The sequence below is a fragment of the Lepus europaeus genome, chromosome 5, assembly GCF_033115175.1.
Source record: "Lepus europaeus isolate LE1 chromosome 5, mLepTim1.pri, whole genome shotgun sequence".
NCBI lineage: Eukaryota > Metazoa > Chordata > Mammalia > Lagomorpha > Leporidae > Lepus > Lepus europaeus.
In genome coordinates, this window is record NC_084831.1 from 157,864,550 (window position 1) to 157,879,278 (window position 14,729).

The 14,729-nt window shown below is 42.3% G+C and overlaps 1 protein-coding gene across 1 annotated transcript in view; it reads right to left on the bottom strand.

Moving 5' to 3' along the window:
* KLHL20 (kelch like family member 20) overlaps nt 1–14,729 on the bottom strand; it is a 90,336-nt gene that overhangs the window by 27,361 nt on the left and 48,246 nt on the right. The window contains exons 6-7 of the mRNA XM_062193002.1: nt 12,641–12,756; nt 764–947 (exon numbers count right to left, since the gene is read on the bottom strand). Of these exons, the coding sequence (XP_062048986.1) occupies nt 764–947; nt 12,641–12,756 (300 nt within the window). The remainder of the gene's footprint in view (nt 1–763; nt 948–12,640; nt 12,757–14,729) is intronic.

Below are 14,729 nucleotides of genomic sequence, written 5' to 3' on the forward strand. Positions count from 1 at the left end.
CAACCGGGGTAGAATCCGGCGCCCCGACCGGAACTAGAACCTGGTGTGCCAGCGCAGCAAGGCAGAGGATTAGCCTGTTAAGCCATCGCGCCAGCCAATGTAAGTCTTAAAAGGGCAAATATTCCAGGGAAGAAAGAGAAGCAAGCGCACACATAGGGAAACCGACATGAATGACGACGGTGTGTTGGGGCTGGCGCTGTGGCGTAGCGGGTAAAGCCACTGCCTGCACTGCCGGCCTCCCATTTGGGCGCTGGTTCAAGTCCTGGCTGCTCTTCTTCTGATCCAGCTCTCTGCTATGGCCTGGGAAAGCAGTAGAAGATGGCCCAAGTCCTTGGGCCCTGCACCCACGTGGGAGACCAGGAAGAAACACCTGGCTCCTGGCTTCAGATCAGCGCAGCTCCGGCCGTTGCAGCCATCTGGGGAGTGAACCAGCGGCATCCTCTCTCTCTGCCTCTCCTCTCTCTGTAATTCTGACTTTCAAATAAGTAAATAAAATCTTTAAAAAAAAAAAAAAAGACAGTTTTGCCAGGAACTGTGAGCAATTTGTTGGGCCCGTAGTTGCATATTTAGGGAATGGTGGATTCCAATGCAAAGTGGGAAAACAGGTGGAGAACAGATCATAGAGGACTTGTATGTATGCCATGCTACAAGGATTAGGCTGCCAACCAGTGCCACAGACTCAAGTCACATCTGTTTGCTAATTAATATCTCAAATGACACTGCACGTACAATAGAGAAAACATTTCAAGTTCTCTTTACTCACCTTTCAACACTATTGAGATAAGAGGATCCATCATGGCCTCCTACTGCATATAACAGGTCATCAAGGACACTGACGCCAACTCCACATCGCCTTTTGCTCATTGAAGCTACCATGCGCCATTCATTTGTCTGTGGATCGTATCTTTCAACACTGGAAATGGCATCTCCACTGCACCACCCACCGACTAGGGAAGAAACAGAAATGATCAAGAGCATGTGCCCTAAAGCAAACAGTGTGTCAGTCCCTGCTAACCTCACTGTGGATCCATGTGTGACTAAGCAAATGTCTCTAGAAGTAGGTCCAAATACAGTCATAACTTTCATTTATTCCACTGGGATTGCTATAACCTTAATTAATTTTCTAAATAAATTAGTATCATGTCCATTTGACAAAGGAGGACAACGACATCTATTCAAATAGAATTGTAAGGTAATATTGTATATAATGGATAAAACACTGAATTTAGTTAGAAAATTAAGGCTTGACTACTGCTTCTACCAGTTCTGCAATGTTGGGGAAATCCTGAGCCACTGTTTCCTCATTTGTAAAATAAGGAATCAAAATTAAAAAGTGGAAAAATACGAACAATGTATAAAAAGGATGATATACCATGACCAAGCAGGATTTATCTGAGTAGACAAGAGGGTTCAAATTTTAAAAATCATATCACCAGGCTAAAAAATAAAACTCAGAATTGTTTTTTTTTAAAGATTTATTTATTTATTTGAAAGTCAGAGTTACACAGAGAGAGGAGAGGCAGAGAGAGAGGTCTTCTATCCGATGGTTCACTCCCCAGATGGCTGCAACGGCCGGAGCTGCACCGATCCAAACCCAGGAGCCAGGAGACTTACCCGGGTCTCCCACGTGGGTGCAGGCGCCCAAGGACTTGGGCCATCCTCCACTGCTATCTCAGGCCATAGCAGAGATCTGGATCAGAAGTGGAGTGGCCGGGTGTCAAACCTGCGGCCATATGGGATGGCGGCACTTCAGGCCAGGGCGTTAACCCACTGCGCCATAGCGCCGGCCCGGAAAACTCAGAATTGTATCAACAGAAGCAGGAAAAGCATCTGACAAATTGAATACACATTCCTCATAAAAACTCTCAGAAAACTTAACTTCTGCTTAATAAAGAATAGTTACAAAATCCCTTCAGCTGGCATTATACTTAATGGTAAGAGTTAAAGCTTTCTAAGATCAAGAACAAGGCAAGAATGTTCCCACTCATTATTGATTTTCAGCATCATACTGGAAGTCCTAGCTAATGCTGTAAGACAAGAAAAGGAAATAAAAGGCATACTATTTAAGAAACTGCCGGGGCCACGCTGTGGCATAGCAGGTAAAGCTGCTGCCTGCAGTGCCGGCTCCCATATGGGCGCCGGATCAAGTCCTGGCTGCTTCACTTTCAATCCAGCTCTCTGCTGTGGCCTGGGGAAGCAGTGGAAGATGGCCCAAGTCCTTGGGCCCCTGCACCCATGTGGGAGACCCGGATAAGGCTCCTGATTGGCGAAGCTTCAGTCATTGCGGCTAACTGGGGAGAGAACTAACAGATGGAGGACCTCTCTCTCTCTCTGCCTCTCCTCTCTCTGTGTAACTCTGACTTTCAAATAAATAAATAAAAATAAATAAATAAAGAGAAGAAACTATTCTTGTTCACAGGTGACATAATTGTCTATGTAGAAAACCTGAAAGAATCAACAAAAATACCCTTCTGGACCTACCAAGCAATTATACCAAGGTTGCAGGATGCCAAGTTAATATGCAAAAAATCAATCTTTTTCCTATATATCAGCAATGAAAAAGTAGAATTTAAAATTAAAAGCAAAATACTACTGGGCTGGGGTGTTTAGTTTAATGGTTAAGAAGCCAGTTGGAGGACCGGTGCTATGGCATAGTGGATAAAGCTGCCGCCTGCAGTGCTGGCATCCCATATGGGCAGTAATTCAAGTCCCAGCTGCTCCACGTCCCATCCAGCTCTCTGCTATGGCCTGAGAAAGCAGTAGAAGACGGCCCAAATCCTTGGGCCCCTGCACCTACGTGGGAGATCTGGAAGAAGTTCCTGGTTCCTGGCTTTGGATTGGCACAGCTCCAGCCATTGTAGCCATCTGGGGAGTGAACTAGCAGATGGGAGACCTCTCTGCCTCTCTCTCTCTCTCTGCCTCTGCCTCTCTGTAACAACTTTGCCTTTCAAAGAAATAAATAAATCTTAAAAAAAAAAAAAAAAAAGAAGCCAGTTAGGGCTCCCGTGCCCATGTCTGGAGTACCAGGGGTTGATATCTGGCTCCCTCTCCTGATTTTGGCTTCCTGCTAATGTGGACCCTGGGAGGCAGCTATAGGAACCTACCAAGATACCCTTCAGTAGGTAAATGGATAAACTATGGTACATCCAGACAACGGATAACGCTGTAATAAAAAATGAGCTATCAAACCATGAAAAGACATGGAGGAAACTTAACAAAAAGAAGCCAGTCTGAAAAGTTACTATGACATTGTGAAATATGTATTTGGTCTTCACCTCCACTTCCCTACCTATAACTCTTAAAATCATTGGAATCGCTAAAGTGATAATTATGTTTTTGGATGGCAATGAGTTGACCTTTGGCTGGCAGCCTCTTGGTAGCTTCAGGATAGGGGCAAAGACCAAGGTGTGCTTAGAGTGCTGGGACTTTTAGTCTTATCCACCATCCTAAGGGGAAGGGGAAGGAACTGAAGGTTAAGCTGATCACCAATGACTTAAGATTTAATCAAGTATGCACATTATACTGAAAACGTCATAAAAACCTGCAAGGACGAGGTTCAGGAAGCTTCTAGATAATCTGAGCACATGGAGGTTCCTGAAGGGTGCTGGACCTGGACAGGGCTTGTAAGATCCGTGCATCTGATCCTCTCAATGTCTTTTATTTTTAAAGGTTTTATTTCTTTATTTGAGAGGTAGAGTTACAGACAATGAGAGGGAGACAGAGAGAGACAGAGAGACAGAGAGAGACAGAGAGAGGTCTATCGTCTGCTGGCTCATTCCCCAAATGGCCACAATGGCCAGAACTGTACTGATCCAAATCCAGGAGCCAGGAACCAGAATCTTCCTCTGGGTCTCACACGTGGGTGCAGGGGCCCAAGGACCTGGGCCATCTTCTACTGCTCTCCCAGACCACAGCAGAGAGCTGGACTGGAAGAGGAGCAGCCGGGACTAGAACCAGCACCCATATGGGATGCTGGTGCCACAGGCGGAGGATCAACCCACTGCGCCACAGCGCCAGCCCCTTTTTAATGTCTTTTATAGAAAACCACTAAGTGTAGGAATTTTCCTGACTTCACAAACCACTTGAGCAAATTAAAACCAAACAGGCAGCTGCAGGAACCCTGATTTGTAGTCTATTGGTTGGAAGCACAGGTAAAACAAACTGGGGTTTGTAAATGGCATCTAAAAGGGAGGGAAACCTTGGGGACTGAGCCCTCGACACATGGGATTTGACACTATCTCAGGGAGATAGTGCTGGAACTGAACTGGGGAAGAGGATGCCCAACTGATGTCCACTGCAAAATTGATTGCTTGCTTACTGGTGGAGAGAAATCCTTACACCTTTTGAGGTCATAGAATTCTTCTATGTTGACTGTTGTGATCTGAGAGCAGAGGGAAACATGGTTTGTTTTTCTGACTCAGTTATGTGGTTCCAACTATATTACATTCTGGATAAGGCAAAACAAAGGAGACAGCAAAAAGATCAGTAAATGGGGACTGGTTCGTGTCCGGGCTGTTCCACTTCTGATCCAGCTCCCTGCCAATGTGCCTGGGAAAGCAGTAGAAGGTGTTTCAAGTGCTTGGGCCCCTGTACCCATGCGGGAGACCTGGAGGAACCTCCTGGCTTGGCTTCCATCTGGCCCAGCCCTGGTCATTGTGGCCACCTGGGGAGTGAACCAGCTGATGGAAGACTTCTCTCTTTTTGCCTCTGCCTCTCTCTCTTTATAATTCTGCTTTCCAAATCTTAAAAAAAAAAGTTCAAGGAAAATACATTTTAAAAACAGGCATGGGCTGCCGGCGCTGCGGCTCAATAGGCTAATCCTCCGCCTTGCGGTGCCGGCACACCGGGTTCTAGTCCCGGACGGAGCACTGGATTCTGTCCCAGTTGCCCCGCTTCCAGGCCAGCTCTATGCTGTGGCCCAGGAAGGCAGTGGAGGATGGCCCAAGTCCTTGGGCCCTGTACCCCATGGGAGACCAGGAGAAGCACCTGACTCCTGGCTTCGGATCAGCGTGGTGTGCCGGTTGCAGCGCAGCGGCCATTGGAGGGTGAACCAACGGCAAAGGAGGACCTTTCTCTCTGTCTCTCTCTCTCACTGTCCACTCTGCCTGTCCAAAAAAAAAAAAAAAAAAAAAAGATAGGCATGGGCTTAACTGTTTTGCTCCAGAATAATTTTATCTCTTAATTCCATTTCCATGAACTTTTTGAAATCCTCTTTTACGTATCTAAAATGAGTTTAAAAAAAAAACTTGTATATAGTACTAGATAAACGTAATGTGCTATCAAAAGCCAAAAAACAACAACTCAGAATCTTCTTTTTCTTTTATTATATTAGAGAGACAGTTTTTGGCTGATCAACTCATGGTCTCTTAATACGTACTGTTATGACTAAAACAGTACAAAACTTCTAAAATTGCAAAATATTTTGCTTTCTGTTTAGTCTATAGTCTGCATTGAATTCTTTTTTTTTTTTTTTTTTTTATTTTTGACAGGCAGAGTGGACAGTGAGAGAGAGACAGAGAGAAAGGTCTTCCTTTTGCCGTTGGTTCACCCTCCAATGGCCGCCGCGGTAGCGCGCTGCGGCCGGCGCACCGCGCTGTTCCGATGGCAGGAGCCAGGTGCTTCTCCTGGTCTCCCATGGGGTGCAGGGCCCAAGCACTTGGGCCATCCTCCACTGCACTCCCGGGCCACAGCAGAGAGCTGGCCTGGAAGAGGGGCAACCGGGACAGGATCGGTGCCCCGACCGGGACTAGAACCCGGTGTGCCGGCGCCGCGAGGCGGAGGATTAGCCTGTTGAGCCACGGCGCCGGCCTGCATTGAATTCTAAACTATCATATACAACATTTATGGTCATAAAACACGGAAGACATTATATTTTTCACAAGTGAGTGTTAGGGACTGAATGACTGTTTTCTGCCACCCCCAAATTCGTATGTTTAAGTCTTAATCCATAGTTTGGCTGTACTTGGAGATGGGGCCTCTAAGGAAGTAAATGGGTTTATGTGAGTTAATAAGGGTGAGGACCGAACCCTATAAAATTACTGTTCCTGTGAGAAGAGACACCACAGCTCTTGTTTGTTCTCTCCACTGCCTGCCCCACCTCTCCACACGTGCACACACCAAGTGGATGCCACGTGAGGACATAACAAGAAGGTAGCCATCCACAAGGCAGGAAGTGAACCCTCTCCGGACACTGAATTGGCTGGAACCTTGACTTTAGACTTAGAGCCTCCAGGAGTATAAGAAAATAATTTGGGGCTGGCGCCGTGGCTCACTTGGTTAATCCTCCACCTGCGGCGCCAGCATCCCATATGGGTGCCGGGTTCTAGTCCCAGTTGCTCCTCTTCCAGTGGCCTGGGAGGGCAGTGGAGGATGGCCCAAGTGCTTGGGCCCTGTACCTGCATGGGAGACCAGGAGGAAGCACCTGGGTCCTGGCTTCGGATCGGTGCAGTGCCGGCCGCAGTGGCCATTTGGGGAATGAACCAACGGAAGGAAGACCTTTCTCTCTGTTTCTCTCGCTCACTGTCTAACTCTACTTGTCAAAAAAATAAAAATAAATAAATAAAGCCTATCAGAGGATGTGCATAGGTTGTAGGCAAACACTATGTCATTTAAAAAAAAAAGAAAGAAAATAATTTAACCACCGTTCTATTGTATTTTGTTACGGCAGACTGAGCAAAGTAACAGCATGAATAGGAAACAAGCAAACCAACAAAAAACTAAAAAAAAAAAAAAAAAAAAAAAAACACCTCTTAAACATTAAGTTCTATAAAGCTTTTCTGAGTGATTCCTGAAAAAAGTATGATTATGGCACATAAGTGAATTGGTTAATCTTTCAAATATTTTTCATTTAAGAAATGAGGTTCTAAGAGTACTGCAAACCTTAAAACACTTGTTTTAACTACTGGCTCCTAAGGGTGTCCCAAGCAACTTTCTGAGCCCAACTGAAAATGGAAAATGCTCCTAACCTTTTTTTCTAGATAGATTTGAAAGTTCACTTTGTTAATTTTGTAATCTCAATGTGCTATATAAATTTTATTTTAGGATGGTTTCTTTTAAAGCAGAATAGTCAACTAACACTAAATCACAGCAAGTTTTATGTATATTAATTTGTTTAAATTTGTATTCTATAATTGGATAAATGCCATGGGTTTCAGTATCCCAAATTCTGAAATACAACTTGGCTAGAAATGTGAGGATTTATAGCACTTGAGACCAATAGCCTAATTACTAAATTTCAGTTATAATTTTATAAGGGAAGTAACTTAAAACCAGCTTTTTACTGGATTAAATGGTTCTAAATCAAATAAGTAATACTTCATAAATGCTATTCTTCAACATAAAAGAAAAAAAATAGGCTTTTAGAAAACAAAATTTATGGTTTTTTTTGTGACTTAGGGATGTAAGAAAAGGAAGATTGTTTGGTTCTACTTTCATGGTGGTCTTAAGTGTACTATGATTACCAGGGCAGCAAAGGACAACATAACAGGGTATTACAGGCTGAATTCTATCTCTCCAAAATTGATATACTGAAACCAATCCTCCACTGAGACAATACAGAGATAGGGCTTTTAAGGAGGTAATTAGAGTTAAACGAGGTCATAAGAGTGGGGTCCTAGCTAACAGGACTTTTTTTTTTTTTTTTTAAAGATTTATTTATTTATTTGAAAGGCAGAGTTACAGAGGGAGAGAGATACAGAGACAAAGACAATGATCTTCCCTCTGCTGGTTCACTCTCCAAATGGGTGCAACAGCTGGAGCTGAGCTAATTTGAAGCCAGGAGCCAAGATTTTCTTCTGGGTCTTCCAACTGGGTAACAAAGGCCCAAGCACTTGGGCCATCTTCCACTGTTTTCCCAGACACACTAGCAGGGAGCTGTATTAGAAGTGAAGCAGCCAGGACTCGAACCAGTGCACATATGGGATGCCAGAACCACAGGTGGCAGCTTAACCTGCTTTGCCACAGCATTGGCCCCTGGACTGATGTCCTTAGAAGAGAAGAAGCCATCAAAGATCTCTGTGTATGTGCATAGAGAAAGGGCCATGTGAGGATACAAGAGAAGGCAACTTCTATAAGCTCAAGAGAGAAGCCTCACACAGTCTAGGGCACTCAGTTACGGCAGACCAAGCACACTAATACACTGGAACTGGGGTAGAACTATTGAAATTATTATTATAAATTGAATAGACTGTACTTAGCAAAATAAGACTATTATTTTAGTCACTATTCTGGGATTTATTTTATTTCATTTCATTTTATTTTATATTTATTTATTTATCTGAAAGGCAGAATTACAGAAAGGCAGAGGCAGAGAGAGAAAGAGGGTCTTCCTTCTGCTGGCTCACTCCCCAGATGGCTGCAACGGCTGGAGCTGTGCTGATCTAAAGCCAGGAGCCAGGAGCTTCCTCCAGGTCTCCCACTTGGGTACAGGGGCCCAAGGACTTGGGGCATCTTCTACTGCTTTCCCAGGCCATAGCAGAGAGCTGTATGGGAAGTGGAGCATCTGGGACTAGAACCGGCGCCCATATGGGATGCTGGCACTGCAGGAGGAGGCTTTACCTGCTGTGCCACAGCACCTACCCCGGGAAATGCCAATCTGAGTTAAGCAATGCACTCAAGGAAAAATACTGTCGAAAGGTGACACACAGTTTTACTTTTTAAATTTATTGCATTTTATTTTAACTCATCTTCTTAAACATGGAATTTTTTTCATTAACACTTAATAATTGTACATCTTTATGGATATATAATGTGTGTTAATCAAATCAGGGTAATGAACACTTCTCTCTCCTTATCCTTACTTTTATGTTGGGAGCCTTTGAGTAGACATACAGTTTCATATGTACGAGCTATTGTTTGTAAAGATGATTTCTTCAGACATATTTGATTTAAAAGTGTTACCTTAAAGAAAGCAACTTGCAGAAAGTATCTAGAATGAGGTTAACTGAGCTACTAAAGCTAAAAACAACAAATAAAAAATAAAAACCACACACACACACACACACACACTAATTACACAAAATTGTTAAGCAACAAGAACCCTAATGGAAATAAGAGTAAAGGTCAGAAATGAAGATATTCATAAGAGTAAAATGCTACTGAGTAGGGGACCATACTGTGGCACAGTGGGTAAAGCCGCTGCCTGCAGTATTGGCATTTCATATGAACACTGGTCCAGTTCCAGCTGTTCCACTTCCAATCCAGCTCTCTGCTATGGCCTGGGAAAGCAGTAGAAGATGCCCCAAGTCCTTGGGCCCCTGCACCCGCGTGGGAGACCCAGAGGAAGCTCCTGGCTCCTGGCTTTGGATTAGCTCAGCTCCAGCCGTTGCCGCTATCTGGGGAGTGAGCCAGCAGATGGAAGACCTCTTTCTCTCTCTGCCTCTGCCTCTCTGTAATTCTGCCTTTCAGATAAATAAATAAATATTTTAAAAAATGCTACTAAGTAGAAAACCACTGTGGTTATAGATTTGATTTTAGGCTTCTAATGTTTATTTTATTTTCACAGAATGATAAAGCAAGTAGGACTCACATTTCAGGGTTACGTGAAAATCAGTGGCTTGGCATCCCAAAGATATTGAAAACAAAATTGCAATAAAAACCAAAGCAATCTGAAGATTAACTTTTAAGTAGAGACAAATGAGACAAGATTTAAAATTCTATGAGTGAATAGCATCACTCGATAATATAGGCAGAGTGTAGATCAGGACAAAATAAAAAGATCGAGAAAGCAGGGAAAGCAAATACCAGTGGTAAAGGAAGAGTTAATGGCTCTTCTCCACAAATGAAAATGGAAAAGGTAATAGGTGATTTAACTTTTCTCCTTCATTTTTTTTCCTGTTAATCAAAGTTTCTATATTGCCTATGTATATTCACTTTTATAGTCAGAAAAACACAAAAAAGGTTAAATAAAAATGGGTTACCTCTCATAAACAAGGCAGTATTTGTAATCCACTATTGCTACTGGCATTGTTTTGTGTTTTTGTTTTTCTGTTTATCAGGATAGGTTAGTGCTATTTTCTCAATGGTGCTCTTTAGAACAAATAGCACTGAATTATTTTTCATTGAGTGTCTATTCTGAAAGATTGTTACTGGATCTGAAATCTAGAAAGATAAGTTAGAAATTGTCTTTAACCTCAAGTCATTAACAATAATAGTGGAGGAACTGGATACCAAATTGGCAATATGCTACTATAAAATCAACAGTTAAGAGTCTGAAATCATGAAACTGAGACGATTTTACTGGTTTCTAAGGAAGGCAAAGTGTGGCCTTATTAACATTATGATCCTATCAAAAGAGGCAAAAAAGATTTTAGTAAAGAAGGCTACACATCGGAAACAAGTCACTGGACAGTTCATAATCTCATCATATTGGAAGAGTGTGACAGGAATCAGCAGCAAAAAGATGGCAGTTGCGGAACAGTTTAACAGAAGTCAAGTTTACGCCTCCATTAGAGGGAGCTATGTTACTGTGTCTCAGCAACCTCAAGGGTATACCTGTCTCCTTCCACTGGACTGGCACCCTTGAATCGAGAAAGACTCTGACACTGAAATATATTTTCTGTACACCTATCTGGCTGTGCCTTCAGCATCTGACTGTAAGCTGGCTCTCTTCTGTTCCATTTTCTCTGGAGTTCCCAATACCCCATCCTCTCCCTTAATCTAAGTTCTAGTCCTAGCCAGACTATTCTGAGATGATGAACCAGCAGTGCATTGTCATATCCATTCTAGGTACCAAAACTGACAGCCACCTAAGACAATTAACAGATCTTCATAGCAATGCACATGCTGCCACAAATACCGCATCAGCACCAGAATTCCTGAACAGGACATGACATGAAGCTACAGGTACCAGATAATTAGACCTTGCAGCCTTTCAACTTTAAAATATAGACAATAGCTTTCAAAATTGGGAAACAAAAGTTCTGATATAATTTATAGCATTCTTTTACCTATGGGACACAAACTACTTTATGGATAAAAGAACCTTAAAGTATAACTTATTTAGTTTAAACATCAACATTAAAAGGAATCCCTGCACCCGTACGGGAGACCAGGAGGAAGCACCTGGCTCCTGGCCTTAGATCGGCGCAGTGCGCCGTGAACCAATGGAAGGAAGACCTTTCTCTCTGTCTCTCTCTCTCACTGTCTAACTCTGCCTGTCAAAAAAAAAAAAAAAAAAAAAAAAAAAAAAAAGGAATGTTATATAGGATTCCTTGAAAACTTAACGAGGTCTGACAATTTATTCACCAATCTTTGGTAACCATAGATAGGTATGTAATGAGAAACGGTGCAGATGTGTGCAGGTGTGGGCCTGCAAGTGTCTGAACTCACATGAGTATATGAACATGTACATGTGAATGCATAAATATAGGATTAAAATTTTAGAATGAATAAATAAGGATGGCAACAGAAATGATAAATTTGTTAGTAAAATGAGACATTAGGACACTGGGAGTATGGGAGAAGTCAGTGCATGGAGAATTAATTAATAATTGTTTGAAATCTAAAACAAAATGAATAGAAGAGAAGGAAAAAGATCATGATGAGGATGAGAAAGAAAAAGAAGAAAATTTGGTATCTATTTGGTATGAGTTTTCTTTGCAAAGAAATGCTGTAATCTACTTGAAGAAAATTAGATGAACAAATTTCAGAAGAAGCTATAAACATAAATTGTAAAATCTGGCTTCCAAAACTATAGGAGAAGATATATTCCCACATGCTAAGAGAAAATTAAATTAAACATGAAAAGTTAGCTGATGGGGAAGGGTACTATGTCCCAGAGATTTAATTCCCTGATTAAAAGGAACAGAATGCTTCAAATACTGAAATGGGACAACAGAATCAGAGGAAGCCCATATCTAAGAAGCATGGAATTACTGAACCTTGGAGGCTTAAATATGAACACTACACATACACCCCAGCTAGTTCCATGAATCAGGATTTGAAAAAAAATTTCAGGACAATGAACTACTACAGGTTGAGTATGCCCTATCTGAAATGCAGATTGGATTATGGAATGTATGTATAGACTTCGCCAGTTGAGCATCTGTGATCCAAAATCCAAAATCTGAAACTTTCTGAGTGCTGATATGATGCTCAGAACATTTCAGATTTTGTAGCATTTTAGATTTCTGAATTAGGGCCACTTACCATGTAAGAGGCTTTACTAAACAATGAGAAAGTAGTTATTCAGTTGAACAAGAGAGCTGACTTTATGTGGACAGAATTAAAGCACTTGAAATAGAAAGATCTCAAAGGTTTAGGGTTAGATAGTAGGAGCAAAATAACACAGCAGGTTGTTTTGGGGCTTAACCTAACTTGACAGGACTTGGAAACAGTGTAACTATTTAAGATAATCTTTTTTGACATTACAAGTAATTATGAGGTGACTCGTGCATTGTATGTAAATTAATGTATGTAACTCACTTCAACAAAACATCCACTGTATGATGTGGATGTATATAAAAATAGAGTAGTCTTCTAGAGAATACCACTGTTAGATAATGGATTAAGAATCAAGCTATATACTGGCTTATTACGTGTTTCTTATGACTAAGTATCACAGCTTTCCAAATGATTACTCAAGTGGCAATTCTTACACAGGAAGCTACTTTGCTTAATCACAGTGTATTAAGATCCACACCTGCAAAGAGTACTTCTCCACATCGGATGGGTTTCCGTGGTCTTGTCCTTGGTCCTTGCATTAGAGGTCGTTCTTGAGGCAATAGGAGGTAGTTTTTAGCCTCATCTACCAAGTCTCTGCAGAAAAAAAAATTGTGCCTTTATTCTAAATGTCTAAATAACATTGCTAGTCAAGTCTCAACACAGCTCAGGAATATTTAGGTTGGCAAGGAGAGGGAATATAAATCAGCTGAAACCAAGAATGCCAGCCAGTATTAAAATTGACACAAACACGAAAGCCATGATGGCAATCACACCGAGTTGTGAACTGACTGGAATTTCCACATGACTTCATATCTCAGTGAAAATTTAACCAAAGACCAAACACACTTAGAGTCAGCAAAATCTTATGGAGAACTAATGGCTACGATTAGATCACCAGCCCGCTTAGGTACCATTTTCTGACAAGTTTCACTGGATTCTGCAGGATATTGGAAAAGGAGCGTATCAGTAGCGGCACCATAAGATCTGATAGATTAATTAAAGTCATAAAACTGGGTCAAACGTTGGATTTCTAGAAAGAAATGCTATACTGTCTCTTAATATTAATTATAAACTGTCAGATATACTGTCTCTCCAGTACCATCTGAATGGTTTAGTCTTAACAAGTTCACTGAGATAAAAACTTTTTTTTCTTTCTAATTAAGGTACTTTAAGGGAAGAACCTGGTAATTACATTTGTTAAATACAGTATCCCAATACAAACTATTTAGCGTACTTATTTTGAGTCTTTAAAAAAATTTATATATTTCAAAGGCAGAGTTACAGAGAGAGGAGGAGAGACAGAGACAGAGGTCTTCCATCCACTGGTTCACTCCCCAAATGGCCACAATGGCCAGGAGTTTCATCTGAGTCTCTCACATGGGTGGAGGAGTCCAGGTACTTCAGGTCATCCTCTGCTGCTTTTCCCAGGCACATTAGCAGCTAGCTGGATTAGAAGAGGAGCAGCCAGGACTTGAACCAGCAGGCATATGGGATGCCGCTGTCGCAGACAGTGGCTTAACCCACTATGCCACAGTGCCAACCCCTGTTTGAGTCTTTAAAGACACTCAGTGCCTGCAGAACTGTTATTACGCTCTCCCTCAATTCTGAAAGTATTTTCTATAGTACCCTATACTAAAAAGAGTAATTTATTCCTGCTTAGACCTGTACCAGGCAAGACACAGTAATGCACTTTCCACTATAAGGCTTTGTTTGCTTAGGCTTCTTCTGAATTTATCCTAAACACAAAAACAGAAACAAAAAAACTAAGTCAGTGATCAAGAGCTTTCTCTAGCTTCTCATAAAGATAACCATCCACTGGTTCATTCCCCAGCTAGGGCTGGGCCAGACTGAAGCCAGGAGCCTGGAACTCCATCTGGGTCTCCCACTTGAGTGGCAGGAGACCAAGTACTTGGGTCATCTTTCACTGCCTTCCAGGCATGTTAGCTGAGAGCTGGATCAGAAGTGGAGCAGTCGGGACTTGAACCAGTGCTCACATGGGATGCTGGCATTGCAGGTGGTGGAGGCTGAATATACTATGCCACAATGCCAGCCCCGCAAGAGATTAATATTAATAACAGTTACAGTCATGGGCTACTCCACTTTAGGTTCTTAATATATATTTATTCATTTAATTTTTTTTTCTTTTTGACAGGCAGAGTGGGTAGTGAGAGAGAGAGACAGAGAGAAAGGTCTTCCTTTTTGCCGTTGGTTCACCCTCCAATGGCCGCTGCGGACGGCGCATCTCGCTGATCTGAAGCCAGGAGCCAGGTGCTTCTCCTGGTCTCCCATGCGGGTGCAGGGCCCAAGCACTTGGGCCATCCTCCCCTGCCTTCCCGGGCCATAGCAGAGAGCTGGCCTGGAAGAGGGGCAACCAGGATAGAATCCGGTGCCCCAACCGGGACTAGAACCTGGTGTGCCGGTGCCGCAGGCAGAGGATTAGCCTGTTTAGCCACGGCGCCGGCCTTTTCATTTAATTTTCATAGCAGCCTTATGGAGTAGACACTACTATTAGTCCTACTTTACCAATGAAGAAATCGCAGCACAAAGAGGTTAAAGTAATTTGCTTA